This window comes from Sylvia atricapilla, chromosome 16, assembly GCF_009819655.1.
Source record: "Sylvia atricapilla isolate bSylAtr1 chromosome 16, bSylAtr1.pri, whole genome shotgun sequence".
Lineage (NCBI taxonomy): Eukaryota > Metazoa > Chordata > Aves > Passeriformes > Sylviidae > Sylvia > Sylvia atricapilla.
Genome location: NC_089155.1, coordinates 2,918,904 through 2,946,316, shown reverse-complemented (window position 1 = coordinate 2,946,316; position 27,413 = coordinate 2,918,904). Strand labels below are relative to the sequence as shown.

Genomic DNA, 27,413 nt, shown 5'->3' with positions numbered 1-27,413 from the left:
CAGGCTGGGATAACTCCCCATAACTCCCCCACTCCTGGCCTGTGAGGTCAGTGACCCTGACCCCAAACACCCACACTGTCTTAGGCCCTGCTGGGGCTGCACCAAGGGCTTGTCCTTGAGCAGGAGTATTTGGGACAGTCTCTCTGCAAGGTGCTCTCATCTGCATCAGACTTGTCTCAGCAGCATCACAGGGTGTCACACCTCTTAGGATGATCAGTACTAACCACACTCATTTTTCCACCTGCTCCAGAGTCTCCTCCAGTGTCTAGTGCGATTTTCCATCTTGGATAGTCTATGATGCTTTAAAGTTTGAACTTTCTGCTTGAGAAGTTACTGTTTGGAGCTGGGCTTCATCTTGTGCAGTCTCCTCCTGCTCTTCATCTCTTGCACTTCACTGGGCAGCATTCCAGCAGGGCATCCAAAGAGCTGGACCTGCTCAGCTCACAGCCTCCTGAAGAGCAGTTAGAGTAGGACACGATCACTGTCTAACACTTTCCTGGTTTGTTGCTCAGCGAAATCCAATGCAATTCACAGATCTAAGAACAGTCAGGCTGCAGAGCAAACCTGAAGGGAGAGGGTGACATTCCAGAATGTGAGAGGGTGAGAAGGGGGAGCACTAGCACGTACTTGGAAGGTTTCAGCAGGGATCCAGCAGAAATGACTACCTGGATCAGCCTTTGTCATGTTAACATTCATGAAGGAAAAGTCCTCTTTGCCTCAGGAGTGGCAACACAGGCTTTAGCTGCTACCTGGTAATTAAATAAGGTTTTGATATGGCAGTGATTTCACTACAGAGGTGATTTTCTAGCTACAGTCTGCTGTTAGGAGTTTATGAAAGACAATCACCTATCTTCTGGCCAATTCAGATTCACTGTGTGGAAATTCAAACCTCCACTGGAAAATGCATAGAGAATCCAGATCAAGAAGACTAAAACCTGATAGGAACTTGATAAGATGCAGCAGGCCTCCAAAGAGTAACTTCTCAGGCAGGAGGTTCAAACTTTAAAGCATCATAGACTATCCAAGATGGAAAATCACACTAGACACTGGAGGAGGCTCTGGAGCAGGTGGAAAAACTAGTGTGGTTAGTACTGATCATCATAAGAGCAAGTCATTTTTTATTTTGGTTCCTTTTTGCCTTCCCAGACCCTCCTTGTGGGCTCCTCATGCCTTTGTGCTGCTTTGTGCTTCCAGGTGCTGACAAAGCTGCCTATCTCATGGGAATCAGCTCAGCTGACCTCATCAAGGGGCTGCTCCATCCTCGTGTGAAAGTGGGCAATGAGTACGTGACCAAAGGTCAGAACGTGGAGCAGGTGAGTGACAGGACAGCAGGACACATGTCCCCTGCTCACACTGGGGTGCCACTGGTGCTTCAGTCCATCTTGGGTGTAGGTGGAGACTCCAGAGCAGCAGAAGAAGGTGTATCCATGGTCCTTGGCTTTTAGGAGCAGGGGAAATGGGTGGCAGAGCTGGCTGATAGCTCAGCACATCAGCCAAGGCTGGAGGGTCAATGCAGTGTCCTTGAAATGTGGGTTGGATCCCAGCCAGAGCAGGTCCAGGTTCTGTGGATCTGCTTCAGACACAGTCACACTCCTGTGAAGAGTTCAGCCCTGAAAAGTAGAAAACTCTAGATATCTAAACACTCACCTGAGCTGATCTTGTAGAAGACTCAAATGCACCCAAGACGTGTCTTGTCAGATTCCAGGCACACCCCAGCTGAGAACACAGACCTGGCCTGAATAGTGCAAGCCAGGCCTTGAGCACAATCCAACAGGACCTCAGGAGATGGTGTCTTATCCAAAGTGGGCTGTAGGCTCCTGCCAGGCACAAGGCTTCTGAAAATGTCACTTTAAACTGAATTTATATCCTAAGACCTTGCAGGTGAGACAGTCCAGATAGGCAGAAGACACTTGTGAGGAATGTAAAACTGATTTTGGAGCTCGTACTGTAACCACCAACACCTTGGATCCATCTGTCCGCCCTTTGTGTGCCAGGAGGAGCTCTCTCAGCCTGTGGCTCCTGCAGGAGCAGGGAGGAGCTCACTGTGTGCCCTGGGGTTTGCCTTGGCAGGTGCTGTATGCTGTGGGGGCCCTGGCTAAAGCCACCTACGATCGCATGTTCAAGTGGCTGGTGGCCCGGATCAACAGGACCCTGGACACCAAACTGGCCAGGCAGTTCTTCATCGGGGTGCTGGACATTGCAGGCTTCGAGATCTTTGATGTGAGTCCTGCAGGCCCCTGCAGTGGGTTCAGGGGAGTGTTGTAGGGGCAGCTCAGTCCCCTGGTGTTTGAGAGTTCTGTCTCCTCTGAGAAACTGCTGGCCTTAATGAGAAAAGGAGCTCTTGTCTGGATTGACGTATCTGGAGCAAACAGGCAGCTCTCAAGGAATGATTTAACTTTGCTGTGGGCACATCTCTAGTGATTGCTGGCTACCTGCTCTGGTAGCAACACAGCTGAGCCTGGCAGGGATCACCCTTCACACCCAGGGAAAGCACAGGAGTGAATGCCTCCCCTTCTGGAGCTTCTCCTCCTGACTCAGCTCTCTTCTGTCCTTGCAGTTCAACAGCTTCGAGCAGCTGTGCATCAACTTCACCAATGAGAAACTGCAACAGTTCTTCAACCACCACATGTTTATCCTGGAACAAGAGGAATACAAGAAGGAAGGCATCGAATGGGTCTTCATTGACTTTGGCCTGGACCTGCAGGCCTGCATTGACCTGATTGAGAAGGTAGAGTGTGAGGCAGGGCATGGAAATGGTGCTGCTGGGGGTGGTTTGTTTGCAAAGGCTGCAAAGAAGAGAGGTGCTCTGCTACCAAAATTAAATGATTCCCTTCCCGGTCAGTGGCAAGTGCCCAACCTTTTTTCCCTCACATTTACAGCTCAGAGCCTCCAGCCCCTTGAGACCTTTTTGACACAAATTTTGACTTTATGAAAACATGGAATTTCTGTTTCTACTCACTGGGGAGCCACAAAACCTCGTGCAGCCTTTTCCTCCAGAGAGCAATCATCTCTTCCCCTTTTTTCCTACCCACTTGCAGCCCATCAGTGCCTCTTCCTTGAGCATTCACTCATTCAGAGCAGCTTGTAGAAAGTATTTCTACCATTGCATAAAGGAAACTATTGGGTTTTTTTTCTTTTGGGAAGAAGCAACCCTGGAGAGGATCCCTCCTTCTCAACAATCTGTTGCTCCAGGGCAAACTCATGTCTTGCAGGCCTTGCCAGTCCCACATGTGGCTGGGAGGTCAGAGACAGCCTGGAATATGCCAGTGTCAGCTTGGCCCTCTGGCCAATGTTTTTCACCTGGATTAGGATGGGATCTCCCAGGTCAAGCCTGTGCTCAGTGGCACAGAGAATCGCATTTTGGGATGGGACGTGGCCGCACTGAGCTCAGTCCTCCTTATTCCCCCCCTCTCCCTGCAGCCCATGGGAATCCTGTCCATCCTGGAGGAGGAGTGCATGTTCCCCAAGGCCTCTGACATGACCTTCAAATCCAAGCTCTACGACAACCACATCGGGAAGTCTCCCAACTTCCAGAAGCCGCGGCCGGACAAGAAGCGGAAGTACGAGGCGCACTTTGAGGTGGTGCACTACGCTGGTGTGGTACGTCCCTGCCTGCTCTTCCCAGCCCCCACACCTTCCCCTGGCAGGGACAGGGCTGTCCTGACCTTTCTTCTCTGGGGACAGGTGCCCTACAACATCGTGGGCTGGCTAGACAAGAACAAGGACCCCCTGAACGAGACAGTGGTGTCCGTCTTCCAGAAATCCCAGAACAAGCTCCTGGCCTCCCTCTATGAGAACTACGTGGGCTCTGCTTCAGGTGAGCAATGCCCTCACCCCGTTTTTTCCCTTGTCTCTCCCCTCCTCTCCTCCATGCCCAGCTGTTGGTGCAGCATCCCTGTCCCTGGCAGCCCAGGCAAAGGGAAAACCCACACTGATCCCTAAAATCCTCCCTGGCCTCAGCAGGTGGGTGGTGGTTTAAGGGCTTGTGTGGGGCTGTAGGGTTGTTGTGGTGGCCCTGTGCCTTTGGGAGTGTGAAAGGGGTGTCTTGCTACCAGGAGATGAGGATCAACACCCAGAGCTGGGTGCTGTGGGAGATGTTTTTGTTGGTCAGTGCCCGTTGTCCTGCAGCAGGGCACAACCACCTCTGCTTTAGACACAGCAAAGGCTGTGGGAATTTTAGGGGCGTTTGGGGGTGCCCATGAGTCCTTCAAGGCAGGCAGATGTTTTGCTGATGTAAATAACCAATATTTCAACCCAACAGAGGAACCTCACAAGCCAGGGACCAAGGAGAAACGTAAAAAGGCAGCTTCTTTCCAAACAGTGTCACAGCTGCACAAGGTGAGAGCCAGCCCCTCATCCAGGGCCATGAGGGAAACATGCTCCGAGGGTCCCACTTCCCTGCCAAGACTCTTGGCTTCTTGCACCTCCTGGGGCCTGAAGGACCATAAGAGCTCCTGAAGGACCAGGAGAGCTCCTGAGAGACCAGGAGAGCTCCTGAAGGACCACCATAGGCCAAAGCCCCCAGCTCCCTCTCATCCCTGGGCAAGGGGCCTGTGCCTGGCAGAGCCCCAGCTCTGTCCCTGTGCCCCCAGGGCAGGACACAAGCTCCAGGCTGGGAGAGCTCCCCTGGAGCTGGGCTGGTGCTGCTCCTGCCCTCACAGCACTCGCGGCAGCCCCTGCGCCTTTGAGAGAGCGGCAGTTAAGACTTGTAGTGATGTTTAGATAATTAATTACATGAACATCACTTTAAGTCTGTGCTACTTCTCACTCCTGTCAGCGGGAAGGACCACCTTTGGGCAGAAGAAAATGGAGGAGGATCTTGCAGGTCTCTGAGCAGGCAGCTCCCTGTCCGGGGAGGGGTGACCTGACCCATTTTACAGCTCAGGATGCCACACAGCTCCATCCCATGTCACCACAGGAGTTACTTGTCCAGCCCAGAGCTCAACTAACTGGAGAGCAGCACAGAGGGTGTGCCCTGCCATGGCAGCCTTGTGGTGACAGGGCAAAAGTCACAGCCCTGAGGCTGCCAGAGCTCCAGGAGTGTTTGGACAACGCTCCCAGGCATGGGGTGTTATTGTTGGGGTGTCTGTGCAGGGCCATGAGCTGGGCTGGATGATCTTTGTGGGTTCTTTCCAACTCAGAAAGAGTTCACCTTGAAGAAGCTCTGTGGCAGAGCCCCTGTTCAGGGAAAAGTGTGACTTTCTTCTTCTGGACAAATCACAGGCCCTGGGGAAAGGTGTCTCTGGTGAGGAGTTGCCCCATGGTGCTGTGGAGCTCTGGGAAGGTGTTCCCTTTTCTGAGCTGGTCCTGGACAGGCAGGAGAAGGCAGCTGAAAAGATCAAGGGTAGAGATGCCTTGGAGAGAAAAGGAGGTGCAGTCTGGCTCAGCAGGGCCCTCTGTCATGGCCAAAGGGGGTGAAGCACTATGGAGGTGCAGAGAAATCCTGCATATCCTAACATTGTGTGGGCACCAGCACTGGAACTGCAGGGTGCTGAGCACAGAGCTCTGTACCAGGAATATGCTCAGGCCTATGTCCCTGGCTCTCCCCTACAACAAAATTTTACCTACAAACATTTGGAAAGCATCTGGCACGGCAAACTTCTGTAGTGCAGCAAAACCTGTCAGTGCCATTTGGGCTGTCTGCCAGCCCAGTGCCCCAGTGCCCTCTGCCACCCTGGCAGGAGGCACGGATCCTGCCCCGGGGGGAATGTCCACTGCCAGGATAGCAGGGAGAAATACCCCCTTCCTCATGCCATAAGGAGCTCTCAGGGTCTGCTCCCTCCCTGCCTGCGGGGGAAAGGGGCAGGAAAGAGCAGTTCTGCAGGGAAGCAGAGCTGTCCCCTCAGCCCCTGTGTCTGTCCTGCAGGAGAATCTCAACAAGCTGATGACCAACCTGCGCTCCACCCAGCCCCACTTCGTCCGCTGCATCATCCCCAACGAGACAAAGACCCCAGGTATGGGACAGCTGGGGCAGCGGCCTGGCAGTGCCCCTGGGGACAGCCACGTGTGGCAACTGGCAGGGATTCTTGCACCACCCTCTTCCCAACCCTTTCCATGCTGCCACTGAGCCCTGACCCTATCTCAGTGTTGAAACTCCTGTGACCCAGATCAATCTCCTCTGCTGGGGAGAATGAGCCTTGCCAGGCTCCCATTCTGGCCGTGCAGCCTGGCACTTGTGTAACAGCAGGCATGGATGACTCTTCCAGGCTCAGTTCCACCATCCAGGGCCCAGGCTGCAGCACTGGTGTTCAGCACAGACCTGCAGGACAGGCTGACCACCCATGTCCAATCCACAGGATGTTCCCAGGGTTCAGACCCAGGCTGGAGCTCCATTTCCTCTGTCTTGAGCTGAGCATCTGCCCCACGTTTGTCCTCTCCCACAGGAGCCATAGATTCCTTCCTGGTGCTGCACCAGCTGCGGTGTAACGGCGTCCTGGAAGGGATCCGCATCTGCCGCAAGGGATTCCCCAACAGGATCCTCTACGCAGACTTCAAGCAGCGGTAACCCCCTCTTCTTCCTCACCCAGCTCGTGTTTCAAGGGCAGACAGACTTGTCCTGGCTCTGACCTGCTCCCCAGCTTGTGCAGGGTTGGTCTGAACCCCCTCACACCCCCAGTGCCTGTCTAGTTTGCTGGCTCTGGGCTGCCAGACATGGAGAGTTTGGGATGAGATCTGGATGTCTGAGGCACTGAAAGCAGGGTTGGTGCAGGGGGAGGGTGGCAGGGCTCAGGCCCCTCTGATCCTGGCTCAGAATTCTCTCTGCCCTTGGGATGGATCTTAGGATTCTCACCTTAGGGGCCCATCCATGCTGCTCAGCCCAGGCCTAGTGAGGCCAGTGGCCTCCTTGCACAGTCTCCCTGATGTTCAGGGACTGAAATCTGTCAGGGTTCCTTGATGCCTGCAATCCTGTGCCCTGGAGCAACTGGTTCACATGCAGCTCCAGCCTGCAGTGCAGCCCCATGGCTCCAGTGGGAACTGGCATTCCTGGGGCTCTGGGATGATGGTGGTGCTGCAGTCCTCTTGCATGGCCCCCTCTGCTTTGCCCTGCAGCTACCGTATCCTCAATCCAGCAGCCATTCCAGAGGACAAGTTTGTGGACAGCAGGAAGGCCACAGAGAAGCTGCTGAGCTCCCTGGAACTGGACCGTGCACAGTACAAGTTTGGTCACACCAAGGTGAGAGTGGGCAGCTGATCCTTGGGAGGGAGAAATTTCCCGTCCTGTTACTCCCTGTGCCTGTCTCTGCCTGGCCACAGAGTGCCTGGCACTCTGCAGGGTGTGTGCGGCCCTTGAAGGGACACAGGAGGGCAGAGGAAAGTGCAGGCTGGGAAGAGAAAGAACAGCTCTGAGCAGGTCACTGCTGCCTGACCTCATCCCACCCACCACATCATCCTGTCCCTGCTGGGGAGCATATTATGCTCAGGGCAGATCTGGTTCCCTGTGCCATGTGTGGCTGCACCTCCATGTTTCCCTGGCAGGCTGTGTCACCCCTGAGCCTTCTGTCCTTCTGCTGACTCCACTCTCTTGGCCACAGGTGTTTTTCAAGGCTGGTTTGCTGGGCTTGCTGGAGGAGATGCGAGATGAACGTCTGGCCAAGGTCCTGACGATGCTCCAGGCCAGGATCCGTGGGTACCTCATGCGTGTGGAGTATCAGAAGATCATCAGCAGGAGGTAGAGCTGTGGGGGCAAAAGGCAGAACTTTGTGTCTCCTTGTCTCTTCTGCTCGTGTCCATGGGTTTGACCTGTGGGGTTTATCTGTGTCTGGCAGTGATTGGTCCTGAGGGATGGAAGCAAACCTGCAAGAGGTCTGGCATGGCCCTGGTAGGGGGGATCTAGGTGTGGAGCCTCTGGTTTCCACTGGAAGATTCAGAGGGAGGCAGAGTGAGGAGAGCTGAAATCCAGGCCACCCCACCCATCCCAGCAGCGCCACTACAGTGTGCAGACCATGTTCCATTCATTTACCATTCTGCCATTTGTCCAGCTGGTGGAGAATGGAGCCATATCCAGGCCTGCAGAAGCCAGAATGGGACATGAGGAATGTCCTCCCCTGATGATGCTGTGCTTGCATTCCCCCAGGGAAGCCCTCTATACCATCCAGTGGAATATCCGTGCCTTCAACGCTGTCAAGAACTGGTCCTGGATGAAGCTGTTCTTCAAGATCAAGCCTTTACTCAAGTCTGCTCAGACTGAGAAGGAAATGTCCAACCTGAAGGAGGAATTCCAGAAGCTGAAGGAGGCTCTGGACAAGTCTGAGGCTAAGAGGAAGGAGCTGGAAGAGAAGCAAGTCTCCATGATCCAGGAGAAGAACGACCTGGCTCTCCAGCTGCAGGCAGTGAGTGCCTCACTCTCTCTCTGGGGGTGTTCAGACAGTGCAGGGTCCATGGGTGGAAGAAGGAGCAGAATGTCCTAGACCCCTCCTTCAGCCTCTTGCAGTTCTGAAGCTCCCCTCATTGCCACAATCTGTCTGAAGCACAACCTAAGACTGCAGACCTGAAGTACCATCACATCCTGGGGCTGTCACAGGGATCTGTGATCCCCTGGCTCTGGGAAAGGTGTTCTCCACACAAAGGAGTGGGAGGGGATGGCAACGTTTGCTCGCCAAATTTTGTGCTGTTTTTTGTGCCAGCATGTCCTTCCTCTGGAAAGATTGAGTTGCTCTTTGGCCCTGGTTAGTGTGAGTGGTTGTCCTGCGAACCTCGATGATGGGCAGTGACTGGAGCTGTAGTTTTGGTACACCTGAGCACCTTGACCTTGTTCTGCCCCTTCCACAAGGAGAAGGCCAGGACAAAAGGGCTGAGAGCAGAGTCCTGGGGCAGAGGGTGAGTACTGGCTCTGCTGTGCCTCTCCCAGGAGCAAGACAACCTGGCAGACGCAGAAGAACGCTGTGACCTGCTCATCAAGTCCAAGATCCAGCTGGAGGCCAAAGTGAAGGAGCTGATGGAGCGTGTGGAGGATGAGGAGGAGATGAGCTCAGAGCTCACTGCCAAGAAACGCAAGCTGGAGGATGAGTGTGCAGAGCTGAAGAAGGACATTGATGACCTGGAGATCACACTGGCCAAGGTGGAGAAGGAGAAACACGCCACAGAGAACAAGGTAACCCCTGCAGGGTCCAACCTCACTGCCCTGGGGCCTCAGTGCTTGTGGGGACACTGGAGGAACATCTGGGATAAGGCTGCTGGTGTGGGGGAACTGGGGCGTGGCAGAGGGAAAAGGGAGGTGTGAGAGGGAAAAACCCTCTGTGTCCTGCCTCATTGCCCAGAGGGCTGTGGGACAATGGTTCTGTGCCGTGGCAAGTGATCTGAGGCATGGAAAACCAGCCTGGCCAAGGGGAGAGGGGCTGGCTGCTGGTGGGGAGCCCAGCTGCTGTTGCCCATGGATGGAGTCCTGCCTTTCAAGTGCTGGGCTGCTGGGGTAGCTTCCCTCTGAGAAGCTGCTCGCTAATTTTGTCCTCACTGATCCAGGTTAAAAACCTGATTGAGGAGATGGCTGGTCTGGATGAGATCATTGCCAAGCTGACAAAGGAGAAGAAAGCCCTGCAAGAGGCCCATCAGCAGGCCCTGGATGACCTGCAGGCTGAGGAAGACAAGGCCAACACACTGACCAAAGCCAAGGCCAAACTGGAGCAGCAAGTGGACGATGTGAGTTGTAGGCCAGGGAGAATAAAGCAAGAGAAGTTTGAGTCACATCTCCAGGAGAGCCCAAAGATCCCTGAGTGGGATCTGGATGTGGGATCATTACCAGATCCCCCTGTAATATGGCCAGTTGATTGAAAATCCCATTGACAAACTACCCCTGAAACAAGAGGTGGTGTAGAGCCCCTCATGGGCAGCAGTCCTGGGCTGAGGGAATGGGACTGGAGACCAGCAGGGAAACCCCTCTGGCTCCCAGGGGATTGGTGAAGTTCCCACATCAGTGGACATGGGTAAGGCTACAGAAGGTCCTTTCCCTCCCTACCCCACCTCTCTTCATTCTCCAGCTGGAAAGTTCTCTTGAACAAGAAAAGAAGGTCCGCATGGACCTGGAGAGAGCAAAGAGGAAGCTTGAGGGAGATCTGAAGCTGTCACAAGAGTCTGTAATGGATCTGGAGAATGACAAACAGCAGCTGGATGAGAAGCTCAAGAAGTGAGTGTGTGACACATGCCTGGGCTCTGGGCTTGCCCTGCACCTCTAAATCCAGCAGATGTGTGGTCTCTGCAGGGGTGGCTGGGCTGTGGCTCTGGGCACTGGTGGGTGACCAGTCCAGGCACAGTGAAGGTTTGGCTTTCCTGAGCACTTTGCAGAGAGGCTGAGGAGCTTGTGACAGGCTCATAGACCAGGGCACAATGGACCCTCCTTTGTACATGGGGCTGGAGGGGAGGGACCTGCCTGGCAGGATCCAACACACTGCTGGGCCTCAGCTGCAAGTACAGACTTCAGTCATGTCCCGTTCTCATTGGGGAACTGGAGAGCACCTTGGGACCTTGGAGGGAAACTCTCAGAGCCAGTTGTTTTCCAGTTTGGCTACTTCAGCCCTTCCTGTGAGCCTTCCATGAGCTGCTGCTTATTCCCTGCAGTCCCTTTCCATTGTGGGTTTGTTTGTCCTCTGGCCTGGGTGTAAGAGTGTAGGGAAATTTAGGTGCCACAGAGACTTGTCAGGACAGTGTTTGTCTGACCAGAGGCTCCGACTTCTGCCTTTACAGGAAAGACTTTGAGATGAGTCAGCTGAACTCAAGGATTGAAGATGGGCAGGTGATGGAGGCCCAGCTGCAGAAAAAGATCAAGGAGGTCCAGGTATGGTGGGAAGAGCTGTTCTTACATCTTGGGAGTCCAGAATTTCCATTAGATGTGATGTGCTGGGGAATCTGCATGAGCCAGTCCCTCTCTGAGCACAGGGGCATCTCTTTGGAAAAAGCTGCCATGGGTGGCAGGAGCCAAGCCCTCCGCCAAAACGTGGTGGGTTGAAAATTAAAAAATTGAGATGAACACGGTCACCAGCCTGAGAAACAGCTTCCAGGATGTAGTCCTCTGTCCAAAATAAACCCTTTAATCCAGTAACCAAACTCTGAAACCCCAAATCTAGGACACTGGGCTTCTTCCTATCAGAGACAGGTCCCCCCAGTCATGAAAGTTCCCATAAACAGAAGGTAATGCCAGCTGGATCCTGATGGCAAGGACAAAGGAGAGCAGGAGCTCCAAACGTGCTACCAAGGAGCGCCTGCCTCCCAAAACAGCCCAAGACTGGTGGCTTTTTTGCCTCCCATCATCATCAGAGATCCTGCCCCACTGTGGAGAGCAGAGACAGTGGCGCTTCCCCCACAGCCTGGCACATCTGCCCTTTGCTGTGTGTCCAGGCACGCGTGGAGGAGCTGGAGGAGGAGCTGGAGGCCGAGCGAGCGGCCAGGGCCAAGGTGGAGAAGCAGCGGGCGGAGGTGTCGCGGGAGCTGGAGGAGCTGAGCGAGCGGCTGGAGGAGGCGGGCGGCACCACGGCCACGCAGCTGGAGCTCAACAAGAAGAGGGAGGCGGAGTTCTTGAAGCTGCGGCGGGACCTGGAGGAGGCCAGGCTGCAGCACGAGGCCACGGCGGCCGCCCTGCGCAAGAAGCACGCGGACACCGTGGCCGAGCTGGGCGAGCAGATCGACGGCCTGCAGCGCGTCAAGCAGAAGCTGGAGAAGGAGAAGAGCGAGATGAAGATGGAGATTGATGACCTGTCCTCCAACGTGGAGTATGTCACCAAGAACAAGGTGGGTCCTGATTCTCCACGGGGTTGGTTGGTCTCTCCTCTGGACATCAGTGCAGCGGGGTGCAGCATGACCAGCACAGCCACATCCATGGAGTGGTGTCTCAAACAGCTCTTTGACCCATAGCTTGTCCCTTTGTCACTACAGGATGCTTTACTTCTCCTAGTCAAGTCTGGAGGCTCTGGGAAGACATTTCCTGGGAGGCTTGACTGCAGAGAGACACTATTAGCTTAGCAGTGAGCTCTGGCCAGCTCCTGCTCTCTGCCTTGTGTGTCCATAAGATCCACTGAGCAGGGCAGGCTGTCCCAGGGTGGGAGATGGGTGCTCCGTGGCCAGAGCTGAGCTCAGCCAGGCCGTGCTTGGTGCCTGCAGGCCAATGCTGAGAAGCTGTGCCGCACCTACGAGGACCAGCTGAACGAGGCCAAGGCCAGAGTGGACGAGCTGCAGCGCCAGCTGACGGACGTGAACGCCCAGCGGGGCAGGCTGCAGACTGAGAACGGTGTGTGGGGCACAAGCCAGGGCACCCTGCTGCCTCAGGAGGGCTCTGGGCTGTCTGGCTCGGGGAGTGGGTTCAGCTGGGCAGTTCTCCTCCTCCTCCTGCCACAGAGGGAAAACTAGTTGTGCCTCAGGAGGGATTCCACACTGGCATCCTTTGACTTTAGCTGGTCGCACCTCTGCCCATGGCCCAGCTTGCTGTGGTGGGGATACAGCTGGAGGCCACAGGCTCCGGAGGAGTCTGGGCTAGCGCACACTGCAGCCCTACAGCCCTGAAGTAGCTGTTTTGGCTCTGTTTGAACCCAGGGGAACTTACTCGGCAGTTGGAGGAGAAGGAGTCCTTCATCAACCAGCTGAGCCGTGGAAAGGTCTCGTTCACACAGAGCATTGAGGAGCTCAAGAGGCAGCTGGAGGAAGAGACCAAGGTGAGGTTTCAGGGTATGGGCTGGTCTCTGAGTGACACTGTGGCAGACCCTTGGACTGGGGAGGTGGGACATACCCTGCACACAGGGCAGCTCTTCACCTGGAAGGACAGATGTTCCTTGCTGTTGCTCCCAGTCCTGGTGCCATGGGGTGTGTCCTGGAGCCAGCTGCTGCTGTCCCTTCCTCAGAGCAAGAATGCCCTGGCCCATGCCCTGCAAGCCTCTCGGCATGACTGTGACCTGCTGCGGGAGCAGTATGAGGAGGAGGTGGAGGCCAAGAGCGAGCTCCAGAGGAACTTGTCCAAAGCCAACGCCGAGGTGGCCCAGTGGAGAACCAAGTACGAGACTGATGCCATCCAGAGGACTGAGGAGCTGGAGGAAGCCAAGTAAGTCGCATGGCACAAGTTGGTTCCTTGTAGGTGACAACGTCCTGTTCAGCAATGGAGCACTCCCAGACCTGGAGTGACACAGCATGCTCCTACCTGGATCAGAGGCTGTGGGGTGGGATGGCAGTGGGGCAGGGAGGGCAGTGGGGCAGGGAGCGCTCACCCTGGTGCCATGGGCAGGAAGAAGTTGGCCACCCGGCTGCAGGAGGCAGAGGAGGCTGTGGAGGCCGCCCACGCCAAGTGCTCCTCGCTGGAGAAGACCAAGCACCGGCTGCAGACCGAGATCGAGGACCTCTCGGTGGACCTGGACCGCGCCAACTCGGCCTGCGCTGCCCTGGACAAGAAGCAGCGCAACTTTGACAGGATCCTGGCCGAGTGGAAGCAGAAGTACGAGGAGACCCAGGTGGAGCTGGAGGTGTCACAGAAGGAGTCGCGCAGCCTGAGCACAGAGCTCTTCAAGCTCAAGAATGCCTACGAGGAGTCCCTGGACAACCTGGAGACACTCAAGAGGGAGAACAAGAACCTGCAGGGTAGGACTGGGCTCAGGCACTCCCCTGGGGCTCTGCCCAGGCTCCTGCTCCTGCCCTGTCCTCAGACACGTGGGATTGGGTCCCATGTTGGCCAGGAGAGAACCTTGCTGCTGAGCCCACCCACTGATGCAGCAGTGGAGGGATGCAGCAGCCCTGCTGGGATGCCAGTGTGTGTCCTGCCCTCATGCTGGGGACACTTGGGGAGGACAGGCAGAGCCACTTGGCTCCTGTCCCCAGATGGCTCCTGTTCCCAAATGGTGCTGCCAAGTGCCATGGCTGTGTCATGACACTGCCTTGGGTGTGTTCCTGGGGAACAAACAGCTCTCCCCAGATCCTGAATGCGTCTTCTATGCTCTCTCCCAGACTGCAGAAATGTCCCCAGGCAGAACCTTGGCTGCTCTCTGAGGGGCTGGGGGACATCAGCTGAGCCTGGGCAGGGGGATGGGGATGTCTCTTGCACAGGGCTGGCCCTAGGAACTCCTTCCTGACCAAACTGATTCTGTCCCTGGCAGAGGAAATTGCTGACTTGACTGACCAGATAAGTCTGGGAGGCAAAACCATCCATGAGTTGGAGAAGGTGAAGAAAATGTTAGAGAGTGAGAAAAGTGATATCCAGGCAGCTCTGGAGGAGGCTGAGGTGAGTCCTTGTTTCCCACATATTCCTGCTGCCCCCAGAAGCCACTGCCCCCCTCTACAGCTGTGGTTGGATGTTGCTGGACGGTGACAGTCCTGAACCAGGCTGTAACTCCTGGGAATCCCATTGATGAGTGTTATAAACGACTCTAAACATGGGCAGGAATGAGTAAATAAAACTTAATTTGAACCCATTAAAATTACAAAGCAAAGGGGGAACAGTGCTGAGAGCTTCTTGTCCACCAGAAGCTGCTGTCACAAAATGGTGTCTCTGCCTTTTATACACTGAGCGTGCATCACCTCATTAATATTAATGAGCAACCCTTATATGGCATTCTGGCCACACCCACAGCCTGCAGTTTGCCCATATATGGATACTTTGCTCCGCCCATGGCCTGTCAATCAGTCTTTCTGTGCCTTTTGATTGGTGGAGCCCTTCTCATACCCTGATTGGTGGTGCCATGTTCCCCTGCCCGGCCTCCTAGCAACAAGTGTCCCCGCTCCCTGCCGCCTCCTGCAGGGGACAGAGAACACGTCCCCTCCCCGTCCACGTTTTTAGGGCCGTGTAAGTCAGAGCTGTCTGGCTGGAGCCACAGAACGGGAGGGGAGGGTTGGAGGGAGAACAGAAAAGGGTTCTAAACTATTCTGGAACAGTAGAAATGTATCAAAAGAACTGTGAACCCAAACAGAACTCCCCACCACACTCAACAACCCTTTCTCATTTGCATGAGCCAGTCACCGCCCCTTACTCATAACACGGGGGTCCTGCAGGCACTACAGGCTCCAGCTGCTCTGCCCGCCGTAGCAAAGGGCTGGGGGACAAGGGCAGGGTGGGACGGGTGGCCGGGGAGAGTCCCCTTCCCAGGAACCACCTCCCCATGGCTGAGCTGTCTCTAGGGAGCCTTGGAACACGAGGAGAGCAAGACCCTGCGCATCCAGCTGGAGCTGAACCAGATCAAGGCTGAGATGGACAGGAAGCTGGCAGAGAAGGACGAGGAGTTTGAGAACATGAGGTGTGTGGGGTGAGGGGACAGGCTGGGACATGGCCCTGGCAGGGCTGCCCAGACTGGTGTCCCCAGGGGACGGGGCTGATGTGTGGTCTCTCCTGCAGGCGCAACCACCAGCGCGCCATGGACTCCATGCAGGCCTCCATCGACGCAGAGGCCCGGGCCAAGAACGAGGCCATGCGGCTGAGGAAGAAGATGGAGGGGGACCTGAACGAGATGGAGCTCCAGCTGAACCACGCCAACCGCCAGGCCGCCGAGTTCCAGAAGCTGAGCCGCCAGCTCCAGGCCCAGATCAAGGTTGGGACAGACTCGGTGCTGTCCCTGCTGCCAGCCTGGCTCCTGGCTGTCCCCACTGACCCCACGCTGCCCCACAGGAGCTGCAGATCGAGCTGGATGACACCCAGCGCCACAACGACGACCTGAAGGAGCAGGCAGATGCCCTGGAGCGCCACAACAACCTGCTGGTGGCCGAGGTGGAGGAGCTGCGGGCAGCGCTGGAGCAGGCGGAGAGGAGCAGGAAGCTGGCAGAGCAGGAGCTGCTGGAGTCCACCGAGAGGGTCACCCTGCTCCAGTCCCAGGTGAGGCCCTGCCAAGGCTTGTGTCTGCGCTGGTAGGAGAGCCAGGAGCCTGTCCAGCAGTGATGAATGACCAGTCCTGGTCACACTGAACCTGCTCTGTGTGCAGAACACGGGGCTGATCAACCAAAAGAAGAAGCTGGAGGCAGACATCTCCCAGATGAGCAGTGAGGTGGACGACGCAGTGCAGGAGTGTCGCAATGCTGAGGAGAAGGCAAAGAAGGCCATCACAGATGTAAGAGAGTGGTGGGGACTGTGCTGTGGGGTTGTGGTGACATCTCCACTGAGCCTCTGGTCTGGCAGGGCCCCCTGGCCTTGAGCTGATGTCCCTGTGCTCTTGGCCTCGCAGGCTGCTGTGATGGCAGAGGAGCTGAAGAAGGAGCAGGACACATGCGCACACCTGGAGCGCATGAAGAAGAACATGGAGCAGACCATCAAGGACCTGCAGACGCGCCTGGACGAGGCAGAGCAGATTGCTCTCAAGGGGGGCAAGAAGCAGATCCAGAAGCTGGAGACCAGGGTGAGAAAGTAGGGGCAGATCCCTGGCTGTGTTCTTCAGGAGCCAACCCTGGGGTCTGCCCCAGTTCCTGTGGCACCACTCTGCCCCATCCCTGAGGACAGGTGGTGCCTCTGGGGGACCAGGGGACAGTCCCCAAGACCCTGCCAGGCTGGGCCCAGCTCAGGATGGTTTTAGCATCTGCTGTGGCTTCTCTGAGTTGGGAGAGTGGCTTGGCTTTAGCTGGGCTGGCACTGGTGCTAGGGAGCCATGTGCCGAGCCAGTCTGTGCCCCCTGCAGGTGCGGGAGCTGGAGGGAGAGCTGGATGCGGAGCAGAAGAAGATGGCAGAGGCCCAGAAAGGCATTCGCAAGTACGAGCGCAGGATCAAGGAGCTCAGCTACCAGGTACAGCAGCTCTGGACAGAGCTTCAGCCCCGATCCAGCAGCCCCTGGCACAATTATCTTTGCTTGGCCTCATGTTACCCAAGAACCCATCCACCAGGCTCAGCCCAGGCTGGGCTTCTTCTGGGCTCTCTGTGGGGAATGACAACAACTGCACCGGCTTCTCCCCATCACAACATCCTCTCCCTTCTCTGGGTCCTGCTGCCCATTTCCCAGCACCTCCTGAGCTGGGTGATGATGGGACACAAAGGGGGGTCCAGGGGATGGGTGCTGTGACACAAGGCCAGGTCGGTGGGGCAGGTTGGTGCTGTGTTTGTGAGGTGGCACCACTGGGACTCTGATAAAGGTGGATGTGAGGGGCTGCTGGGTCTGGCTAAGGGAGCTGGGGCATTTGCAGGCTGAGGAAGACCGGAAGAACCTGGCTCGGATGCAGGACCTGATTGACAAGCTGCAGAGCAAGGTCAAGAGCTACAAGCGCCAGTTTGAGGAGGCAGTAAGTGCCCATCACTGCTCTGGGACAGGGGACAGGGCTGTCCCTCCCTGGGACTGCCTGCCGTGGCTGCCAGGGGCCACGAGAGCACTGTGGGGAGCTCGGAGCCTGCTGTCCCCCGTGCCCCATGCACCCAGCCCTGCCCTCTCCCTGCCCAGGAGCAGCAGGCCAACTCCAACCTGGTGAAGTTCCGCAAGGTGCGGCACGAGCTGGACGACGCCGAGGAGCGCGCCGACATCGCCGAGACCCAGGTCAACAAACTGCGCGCCCGCACCAGGGACATCATCTCCAAGGTGGGCACTCCTGGTGGGAGCACGGGGAGGTGGGCAGGGGCTCCTGGCAGCCCTGGAGCCAGGGCAGTGAGCACAGTCACACCCTGCTGTGGCACTGCTGCCTCACCTCCCACCGATGATGCTGGAGCTGAGGGGTGGCAGAGTGCTCCCTGCCTCTGGATCCCCCCTTACTAAAGCCCTTTGGGCACTTTTTCCAGCATTAGGAGCCTGGCTGCCCTGCCCTGCCCTAGTGCAGCTGCTGGGATCCCTACAGCTGCTGCTGCTGCTGCTATTCCTACAGCTGCTGCTGTAGGTTGGAAGAAAGTGGCTGCAACAGTCACCGTCAGCTTTGCACTGCATGAATAAATGTACATCTGCGAGGACTGGCTCTGTTCTGTGTCACAGGGTAACCAGGGCCTTGGCCTCTGCCCCTGGGGTCTTGGGGAGCATTTTTCACAGGGAGGCACAGGCAGGAGAGAAGGCCAGGCCTCCCTCTCCCAGCTCTAGGGCCCTGGCTTGGGACAGGTTTTGGGAAAAGAGCCATTTCCTCATACCTCCCCCCAAAACACCTCTAACTGCAGGGGACCAGAGCTGAGGCAATGAGGCATGACAGAACTCAGCCACTACTCCTGAGAACATAAGCCCCCTAATACAGCCCTGGGGAGGGTTATGGCTTTGGCAAAGGCACTGGAAAGAAAGACATCTCCACTCATTTCTTTAAAATAGATTTCTTTAATAGTTTCCATTTAATACGTTTATTTGCAGTTAGCAAATAGGCATTAATCAGGGCAGCACGAACCTTAATAATCCATGGGGACAGTGCAGACTTCCAGAGGTATTTGTTAGTGCCAGGGATCTCACCTCCCTCTCATCCCAGCCCAGAGCCTGCTGCCACCTCCATGGGTCTGGTCCCTCTCACCATGAGATTCTTGAAGCATCTGGCATGGACAGACATCCCAAAGGAATGTGGCCTCAGCTGGGATTTGCCTGTGACCCTCTGTGCACTGGGGCAGAGCCTTTTCCCTGGAGCCCAGCACGCTCCAGCCCTGGAGGAGCTGCCAGGGGTTTCTTCCCTGTGCCCTTCTCTGCTCAATCAGCCCAAAAGCAAAACCCAGCCTGTGCTCCCAGGCCTGGGAGGTCCCCCACAGATGGTGTGGGCTCAGCTCAGCTGCCCCCAGGCCCATGGGCAAGGCCAGAGGCAGCTGGCCCCAAACTGTCTTTAAAACAGAGAGAGGAGTGAGACTGCAGCGTTAGCAGCAAGCAGTGGCTGCACCAATTAACTACACTGTGGAAAAGGCATCCCTTAACTTAAAGCCTTTTAATTTGAAGCATTTATTTTAAGTGTACATCTATTACAGTTAAGAAGAAGCAAAGATACACCAAAAACACAAATACCCAAGAACAAAAAAAAAGTACAGATGAGAAAGAAATGAGCTGAGGGGAAGGAGGGGCTGACCTGGTGAGGATCAGAGGTGAAGCTGCCATGGCAAGAAGCTCCCCAGGGGATCCTCACCAGAGTGGGATGCAGCTCCCAGGGGGGGACACCAGGATCCCCAGGAGCTCCTGCAAGGCTCCAGCTTTATGCACACACTCAGCAGCTCTGTTAGAGCCCACAGCAGGACACTGAGGTGTGGGAGAAGAAAAGGGGAGATGTTCAGAGACAAGTCCTGCCCCTGGGGCTGGAACCTCCTTCACCTCTCCAGCCCCAGCAGAGGGAGCCTCAGGGTGGATTTCATGCTGCTGGCAACGAGGAGACAAAAGGCCGCAGCTCTGGGACATCCTCAACCCTTCAGAGCCTGGACAGAGCTGAAGTCATCTCGTCAAATAAATTAGAAAATGTTTAAAAAATTCAGATGTGTGTTTCAAAACTGGTTTCTTTTAGCTGTAGCTGCAAGACATGTTTCTGACTTAAACGTAGTGGATTATGAGTAGTGTATCTCATTCCTGGGTTATCTGAATGTGCTGGAGCAATATGGTGTTGGTGGGCAGGCAATGTGCAGGCTTGGCAATCAAGGCTGCCAATACCCCATTCCCCCTTTCCCAACATATCCTACAAAGTTACTTTCAACCAGGAGTGTTTATTCCCAGCATTTAACACATTCTGATTAAACAGATCCAGGAAAAAAAACGGACATCTCCAGTAAATATTGCACTTTCAAGATTAATGTGTGTGTTGATATTAAGGACTGAAAGCAAGAGACTGACATAAGACTTCCAGGCATAGCAGGTTAACATCAAGAGCAATGGTCCTGAAAAGGATTTTAAAACCAGATTAGTTACCCAAGAAGGGACAAGCCGCAAGTTTAAAAAATTAGTACATTTTAATGCTAGTGCTCCATGAAAAAGCCAACCCCTGTTGCAATTCCACCACTGCTGAAATGTCTCAGTTCTCCAGCGCTGCGAAACACCTCCAGATGGGAAGGAGCTGCAGGAAGGACAGCAGGAGCAGAGGTTCTCTCCTAATGCACAGATAGATTTAGTACCAAATGATCCAAAAGGCGATGGTAAAGAGGTGACTGGAGCTGGGGCTCTCAGGAATGAAAAGCACACACACGCACACACACTCATGCTCTAACCAACCCCAAAGCCCTGATTCCAAAGCCCAGCGGAAGAGTTACACCTGCAGGGAGTCCTCGTGGTGGCTCTGCACATGGCTGGTGGTGGGGTCCTGCTCACACGGGCTCCTTGGACCTCACACTTGGAGGGCAATTGCTGTGCTTTTCAACTTGCTCATCCTGGCAGCCCTGAGAGAGCCACACCTCAACTGGCACGTACAGAGAACCCTCATGTCAGCAAAACCCCTTCTGCCAGCCCCACCAGACTGGGAGAGAGGAAAAAAATAATACAGGCTGGTTTGTGCAGGTGATTATTTTTATCCCAGAACAACTGGAAGATACATCCCTGAATGTGTTGCCCAGAGAGCCGTCCGAGTGTCAGAGCTGGGGGCCGGCAGGGCAGGGCGGGGTGGGACGACGCTCCGCAGCTCCGAGCTGCACACACACACTACACAGCGTATCCCTGAAAATCCCCGGGCTGCGAGGGACCTCCCAGCTGTCCGTCACAAGCTGGAGGCAGGAATTACTCCTCGGAAAAGTCTCTGTCAATGTCCATGTACGCCTCGTCGATGTAGCTGACTATGGCACAGGGGGACGTCCGGTCCGGACTGAGCAGTATCGAAACAGTCTCTTTCCAGTAGGTAAAACTAATACAGGAGCTCTGTGGGCACACACAACATGGGGGTCAGTGGAGGCCACAGCAGGAAACACCTCCCAAAGCTCTTCCTGTTCAGCCTGAGCTACCCAGCCCCACAGTGTGACCAACACTTTGGATCCCCCATTATGCCCTCCCTCCCTGGGGCCCAGCAGCAGGGCTGGGTGTTGAACAGCTACACCCTCTACAACCAGCTGCCCACTCTCCAGATGTGCACAAGGACTCCCAGTGCCTCTGGCAGCTGCTAGGAGCAGCACAGGGTGACCCCAGCCCACCTGGGCCAGTACACCCATAATCCCAAACTTCTCCTTTGCTGTCCAGTTCAAACACAAACTGGAACCTTGTGGTGCCGCAGACAACCAATGCTGGAAGTAGCTCCCACTCCCGAGATGACCCAAAAACCAACACATTCCCTGCTCACATGCCTCCTGCATTATTTCCCCAAAGCCAAAGGCCACCCCAGCAGGCCAACATCAGACCATGTGTCACCCACATAACTGGATCATTGGTTCTTTCTACCCACCAGCGACCCAGGACAAACCAGCTCTGGCACAGGAACCTGCTGGCTGCTCCCTTGGCTTCCAGCAGCAGTATCAGATATTCTTGCTGCACTGTTTGCCACACGAGGAAGAGGGAACAGTTTGGCTAATGTGCTAACTAGCCTGGGCACTGGATTCTGTCCTGCTTCCCCCTGCCTGGCCATCCTGCCAGCCCTGTCTCTCCACCCCACTCAGCACAGACCAGTGTCACTTCTGTGTGCCAGAGCCAAGACCTCAGGTCGTGTTTACAGGGAAGCCCAGCACCTGCCTTGTGGCAGCCTGACTCTGAGCTGTGAAAAGCACCACAGGAGTTACACTGGGGGCAGAACTTCCTCCGTTCCTTCCCTTCCCCACCTCCCATTTTGGAGACAGGTGTTGCTAGGATTGACTCCTGCCATGCTAAGAGGGTCACATACATTTTCTAAGCAGGTGCTGTCTTTATCCTTGTTGAGGTAATGCTGCTGCCAGAATCGCAGGAGACTGTGGAAGTTGTTCAGGATGAAGCCAGGGTATTTTTCCGTGTATTCCATCTGTTGCAAGGTGCGCAGATAAAAAGGGAGCTTTTCTTTCCTTCGGGCCAGCATTAGGATAACTAAACTTGTGTTCAAACAACTGACATTTTCCTGGAAGTGAAAATGACACAGCAAAAAAATCTCAATACCAAGATAACCTGTTGTATACAAGTCCCTCTAAAACAAGCCTGTGGAAAGCACACAGTAGAAGTGTTCCTGCACAGAGCAAGGAAAAAGGGACATGGGTGCCCTCCAGGGAAACCAGGCTCCTCCCTGCTCACCACTCCAGCCCCAGTAAGGCATCTGCAAGGTCCCTGCAGCTCTTTACCTGTGTGAGTGTCTGGACATGGATAATATTAATGAGACGGAAGAGGAAGGACATTCTCATGGACATCTGGGACATGTAGGACAACAGGCGGCACTCGGACAGGACTTCTGCAACTGCAGCAAGAGGAGAAACAAAATCACCAGCTGCTGGAGGTTCACACATGCTGATCCAAGCACTGGGGCAGTAAAAACTGGTGCTCAAACTTTCAGGGTGGCATTTCCCTTGTCTAAGCCCCAAAGTGTCAAAGGCCAGATTTCCATTAACCATTATCACACCACCGAACATCCCCCAGTCCCACCCCATTGCTTCCTGTTCACCTTTAGCATCAGACTGATTCTCAAACCGGTCCAGGGACAGCGTGATGCAGCGAACGAGCATGTTTGAGTCCACCAGAGAGCTGTTGATCTGGTTTAAAAATATCTGGAACTGAACAGAAACACTTTGTAGTGTTGAGCTTAACAGATTTAAATATATTAATACTCAAGGTCATTACCTTTTTGTTATCTCTAACAAGGTAAGAGGAGACATCACTTCCAGCCCTCCCTCACCCAGCCCAAGCCAACACTAGCACTGAGGGCTGACCAAAGGTTTCCTTAAAAACACTATGGAATGGAAAAATGCCATCCTGGCATCCCTAAAATCTCTTTTGAAGCTATGTCACTCCAATGAAAGTGAGATTTCATACACTACTTGTTTTGAAATAGAGAATTCCTGCTTGATTTTGTACAAGCAGACAGCACTAGGGAGGAATACAGTAAGGGAGTCACACAGAATGAGAACTAAACCCAGCCAGAGATCAATAAACAGGAAGCACACAGGAAATACAAAGACATTCTCTAGAAAGTTTGAGTTAATTTACTAGAGAAAAAAAACCCAAAATAAATAGTTTTCTTTTAATTACATTTATACATCCCTTCTCCAAGGTCTACCAGACCTAACAACGCGAGAGGAACTACAGTAACAAAAGCAGGAGTGTAAGGCCATTCAGAACCTACCCACCAGCTGATGTTACATGTCGAAAGTGCACAAGAGCATGAAACCACTTTTCATAGAGCTGTTCATTGATGTGCAGCTCAATTTTACATAAGCCACAGCTTCTTAAAATGTCTCTAAGTTCAAATAACATAAAATACATCAAGGATTTTAAGCCTTATTCACGAAGGAATTCCCAGTGCAAGCTTCAGTAAAAGATTTTTTGGAGCTGTCTCAATGTCCACAACTATCACTTAACCGCAAATCCGGCAACTTCACAGGAAATGTTCTGCTGCCCTTGAGCCTGACCTTAGACCTGCCTGAAACAGGGCAATGTTTGCTGACCAGCTCAGCACTCACTGACTCAGGACAGCTGGAGCACTGCTGAAAACACTGAGGGACTTTGGCAGTTCACCCCTTAATGTTTACTGTGCCCCAAGCTCTAAAACCACACCAAAACCAAATGAATCCGAGTTTTAGTGCTATGGTGTAATTTGGGCCACAGGGGGTAGCTTTTATAAATATTTACCTTCTCATCTGTGTTGATGTACTTGTTGAACCTCTTGAATGCATCAATATTGAATTTCATCAGCTCTCCCAGAAGGTCAAAGTAACTCTGAAGCACATCCCGTGACTTGCACTCACTATCAACGATGCAGTAGAGAATATGCTGGCAGGGGAGGAAAACATGTTATTGTCACAGCTGAGTCCAAGCTAGCAGCACAAGACTCTGATTTCATCAGTATTTAAAGCATTTATCTGCAAGTTCTTGGGTGAATGAATGGAGCAACACCAAACTGAAGACAACAATTCAGATGAGTCTCCTGTTAAAGTAACTTCCCAGTGATGCTGGTTACACAAATGGCCACATCTGAGCAGAATTCACAGGTATTTTTTATAAGTGTTCCCAGTATTTGTCATATTTACACAGGAATAAGGGGCAGTTTTTAATTTATTATTGTTGCTGCATCTACTGTGATTTCTCTAGTAAACTGTGATCCTGATTTACCTCCCTGAGTGTTTATTTCCCCACTACTTCAATGGGGCAGTCTGAGTGGCCTTCATTTCCCCACTGAGTTTTAAACCCAGCATAATATTAACACGATATTTTTATCCATTTTGGTTCCTTGCAGATAAATCCTTATTGATGGCTATGGAGGATACCTGACATAAACTTATTTACCTCCAGGAGTCCTCTCTTGAGGAGGAACATCTGGTCTGCATAGGAGGTGGTGCCTCGCAGAAAACTTTCAACTGCCCTTGCTTGCCAAAACCTGAGAAAGAGGAGAAAGGAGGTGTTAGTTTTGGGGCAAGGGAAGTACTTGATCACAACTGTAATTTAAATCCAGTTTCCTGATCTGTGTCATTCTGCTCTGAAGCTGGAGTCCTACCTGTTGATCCTGCAGAAAATCACTGGCTGTGATTTCTTCACAGCTATACTGCCACCACAGCACAAAGCCACACTTTTCCACAGTTTGTTCTCCAACATTCCCAGCTGCTCTAAGCTGGATGAAACCAAAGCTACAGCCCAGGAGTCTCAAACAACTCATCAGAGGCAAAGTGAACCCACCTGAAGGAGGATTCTGCTGGCTCCTTCTTCATGACCTGAAGGAGTCTGGTCAACAATCCTCTCTTCCCATCACAGACAAGACTCCTGCAGCAGACAGAGAAATGACAGCTGAGTGGAAGGGCTGAGCACTGAATCTAGTCACTGATCCAGAGCTTTTGATGATCAAAATCTCAGTATTGAAGAACACAGTATAAATATTGTGCTAGTTTTACCAGCAGAAGAGTTCTCCTCACTGCTCTTGGTAAATAAGTATCTGCAATACCTGTAACACAACTTCCAAGTAAATCGAAAAGAAAAATTTTCAGATTTTAATGATTTCAGAAACACCAATTCACACCTTGTGTGAATCAAGAGATAAGGAAAAAAATACTACACTCGAGCTTAGGAATTAAATAAACCCCTTTTTTTCCCCCTCAAAAAATGTAAAGGAAAGTCTAAATTCCATTTTGGAGGCAGAGCAGAGTATGGAAAGCTGGATGCTACATGAGGTTGTAGTAAAAGCATTGAGGCAGTACAACTGCAATCCTAGTTGTATTAAACAGCACCATCAGTGCACTATCCACCTGCATTCAACTCATACAGAAGTAACGCCTTGATCTCACGTATCAAGAAAAGCAACATGAAAACTAAATGCTAAGGATGAATAACACCCCAAGTTCTTCCCTATTAGACAGAGTATTATGATAATAACTGTAATCTAGAAATCTTCTTAGAGATTCCCTTTTGGAGTGAGGTAAATCTGCTCTGTGCAGACCAAGTCCCTGATGATACACTGGAGTATTCTGACAAACTCAATTCTGCAAAGAACCTTCCATCTGCTGAGGTTTATACACAGAATTATGTATTGAAGAGATTATTAGATCACAACAGTGCATCTAATAGATACTCATATGTAACAGAAGAGATTCTGGAAGTGTTAATCTAATTTAGCTTATTCTGGATATTAGCTGCTCTTAAAACACTCTGAGCAGACACTTGGATGTGTTCATGCAGCCTGGAAATGGAAATTGATGTGTACACACACTGCTCCTGAATGCCAGAACTAAGATTTATTAGCAGGAGCAATTAACGATTTGAGGGATCACAGTTTACTTTCCAGGTCTGTTTGCAATGCCTGACCTGAGGAAGGCCAGACATGCAGACCCAGTTCATCACAGTGAAGCCTGAGCCATGAACTCAAACCTCGCTTTTTAGTGGTTTTAAAGTTGCTTTTGTTTTTAAAGCACCTTATTCTGAGCACGAGCATATCTGAGATTTGCTAATGACCATCAACATCCCACAAACCTGGACAACCTCCCACTGAAAGGAGTCACTGAAATCAAAGTGTGGTAGACAAACAGAGGTCAAACAAAACAGCTGATATCAAACTTCCAGTCTAAGCGCTTCCCAAACTGTTAAACTGCTGACCTACACCCTCAGTCCCCTCTCACCTGTCAGTGTTGACCACTGCATCCACTTCAGGGATGTTGGCTTTATGGGAGATTGCACTCAGCTCATTCAGCTCCTGGCTGTTCAAAAGGAGATACTTGTTCCTAGAGCAAGACAGTGGGGGAGGAGGGGAGAAAAGCAGGATGACTTCAAGAGGCAAAAATGCAATTCCATGAAAAGCAGAGCCACAGGCCTACAAGGGCTGCAGGACTGGGCAAGCTGCTTTCTCCTGGCTGCTCTTCACAGCATTCCCACTCTGCTCCCTGTACCAGGCCAGCCAGCTGCAGCTGGGGAAAACTTCCTCCAAAATTTACCAAATGCCACTTCCAGCACTGACCAGCTTTGAGATCATGGTTCTTTACTGACTTGTTTGGGACGTTATGGGTTATAAATATTTTCTTCTGGATAATGCTCATTTAAAAAAAAAAAAATTCGGCAACATTTGCTGCATTTCATATGAAAATAAACATGAAATAGCAAACTTTTTCACACCTTCTTGAAGTTTTTCTCCATCCTGTAGTGATTGCTCTTTTTAAGTAATAAATATTTTCCTAAGTAAGAAAACAGAAATGGCAAAAAAGGATTCAGTCATCCTGGCATTTTATTATCTGAACGAACTTTACCCTGGAAATATTTTAAAATATCATGAAATGTAAAGATCCATATAAAAATGGATATAAACTCCAGGAATATACATTTTTTTTTACCAAATACTGAACTTTTCATAATGAAAATGCATTATTTTGCCTGTAAAGTGAACTAAATGCAGAATAAATTTGGCAGAGTAGAAATGTAGTCTAAGGGCTCCCTGTGCCCAATGGCAGTGTGCTCCCTGGGAGTCTTTCTGCTTCTAAGTGTTCAAAATCAGACAGCAAAGATTCCTTTTCAGGAATGACTGTGAGGTTCCTTCTTGCTTCCAACACTGTTATCAGGTTAGTGCTCACTGAGGCTCCTGTGTAAAGCTTCCTTTGATGTGGATTGAACAGCTTTCTGCAGTGAGAACAGAGCCCTTCTCCCCCTGCAATGAACAGCTCTGCAAGTCTGCTTTGGATGTGATTTCACTGAATTAATATCAGCATACAAGTTCTTTGCTCTCATCTTGTCCCCAGTTAACTCAGCTTATCTGTGATTTCACAGAAAAGTTCATGTAATTATTTAAACCCCCAAAGAGATTCCACACATTCCACTTGCTCAAATGTTACAGCTGGCAGCTGTTTTCTGCTCAAACAAGCCTGAGACCTTTGTAGCAGCCACTTAAGTGGTAACCTCACCTGCAGAGATTTTATTGGAAAACCTGGAGCGATTCCCAGGCAAACAATGTCTTGCATGAAGGATCTAGAATAGGTCAGCATTCTCCCCCTTCTATGTCCAGCAGCTCCGCATTCTCAAAGCCAATATTCCACAATCAAAAAGGCTGATATTTGAAATCTA

At 52.7% G+C, this 27,413-nt stretch overlaps 2 protein-coding genes across 3 annotated transcripts in view; one reads left to right on the top strand and one right to left on the bottom strand.

Annotated features, from left to right (window-relative positions):
* Positions 1-17,806, top strand: part of MYH7B (myosin heavy chain 7B) — a 28,630-nt gene extending 10,824 nt beyond the window's left edge. For both annotated transcript variants that reach the window (XM_066330555.1, XM_066330556.1), the window contains 30 exons: positions 1,195-1,313; positions 2,071-2,220; positions 2,558-2,728; positions 3,421-3,600; positions 3,685-3,817; positions 4,262-4,338; positions 5,867-5,954; positions 6,384-6,501; positions 7,051-7,174; positions 7,533-7,669; positions 8,075-8,330; positions 8,849-9,091; positions 9,460-9,636; positions 9,975-10,120; positions 10,678-10,768; positions 11,329-11,718; positions 12,088-12,214; positions 12,517-12,635; positions 12,822-13,018; positions 13,199-13,548; positions 14,061-14,185; positions 15,079-15,194; positions 15,293-15,485; positions 15,563-15,766; positions 15,873-15,998; positions 16,113-16,283; positions 16,560-16,664; positions 17,059-17,154; positions 17,310-17,444; positions 17,642-17,806. In XM_066330555.1, coding sequence (XP_066186652.1) covers positions 1,195-1,313; positions 2,071-2,220; positions 2,558-2,728; positions 3,421-3,600; positions 3,685-3,817; positions 4,262-4,338; positions 5,867-5,954; positions 6,384-6,501; positions 7,051-7,174; positions 7,533-7,669; positions 8,075-8,330; positions 8,849-9,091; positions 9,460-9,636; positions 9,975-10,120; positions 10,678-10,768; positions 11,329-11,718; positions 12,088-12,214; positions 12,517-12,635; positions 12,822-13,018; positions 13,199-13,548; positions 14,061-14,185; positions 15,079-15,194; positions 15,293-15,485; positions 15,563-15,766; positions 15,873-15,998; positions 16,113-16,283; positions 16,560-16,664; positions 17,059-17,154; positions 17,310-17,444; positions 17,642-17,647 — 4,670 coding nt within the window. In that variant the 3' untranslated portion in view covers positions 17,648-17,806. The remainder of the gene's footprint in view (positions 1-1,194; positions 1,314-2,070; positions 2,221-2,557; positions 2,729-3,420; positions 3,601-3,684; positions 3,818-4,261; positions 4,339-5,866; positions 5,955-6,383; positions 6,502-7,050; positions 7,175-7,532; positions 7,670-8,074; positions 8,331-8,848; positions 9,092-9,459; positions 9,637-9,974; positions 10,121-10,677; positions 10,769-11,328; positions 11,719-12,087; positions 12,215-12,516; positions 12,636-12,821; positions 13,019-13,198; positions 13,549-14,060; positions 14,186-15,078; positions 15,195-15,292; positions 15,486-15,562; positions 15,767-15,872; positions 15,999-16,112; positions 16,284-16,559; positions 16,665-17,058; positions 17,155-17,309; positions 17,445-17,641) is intronic.
* Positions 17,807-19,481: 1,675 nt separating this feature from the next.
* The window catches only part of TRPC4AP (transient receptor potential cation channel subfamily C member 4 associated protein), a 34,605-nt gene continuing 26,673 nt past the window's right edge, over positions 19,482-27,413 (bottom strand). The window contains exons 12-19 of the mRNA XM_066330554.1: positions 25,985-26,086; positions 24,555-24,638; positions 24,168-24,258; positions 23,514-23,654; positions 22,330-22,438; positions 22,013-22,125; positions 21,589-21,795; positions 19,482-20,639 (exon numbers count right to left, since the gene is read on the bottom strand). Coding sequence (XP_066186651.1) covers positions 20,502-20,639; positions 21,589-21,795; positions 22,013-22,125; positions 22,330-22,438; positions 23,514-23,654; positions 24,168-24,258; positions 24,555-24,638; positions 25,985-26,086 — 985 coding nt within the window. The 3' untranslated portion in view covers positions 19,482-20,501. The remainder of the gene's footprint in view (positions 20,640-21,588; positions 21,796-22,012; positions 22,126-22,329; positions 22,439-23,513; positions 23,655-24,167; positions 24,259-24,554; positions 24,639-25,984; positions 26,087-27,413) is intronic.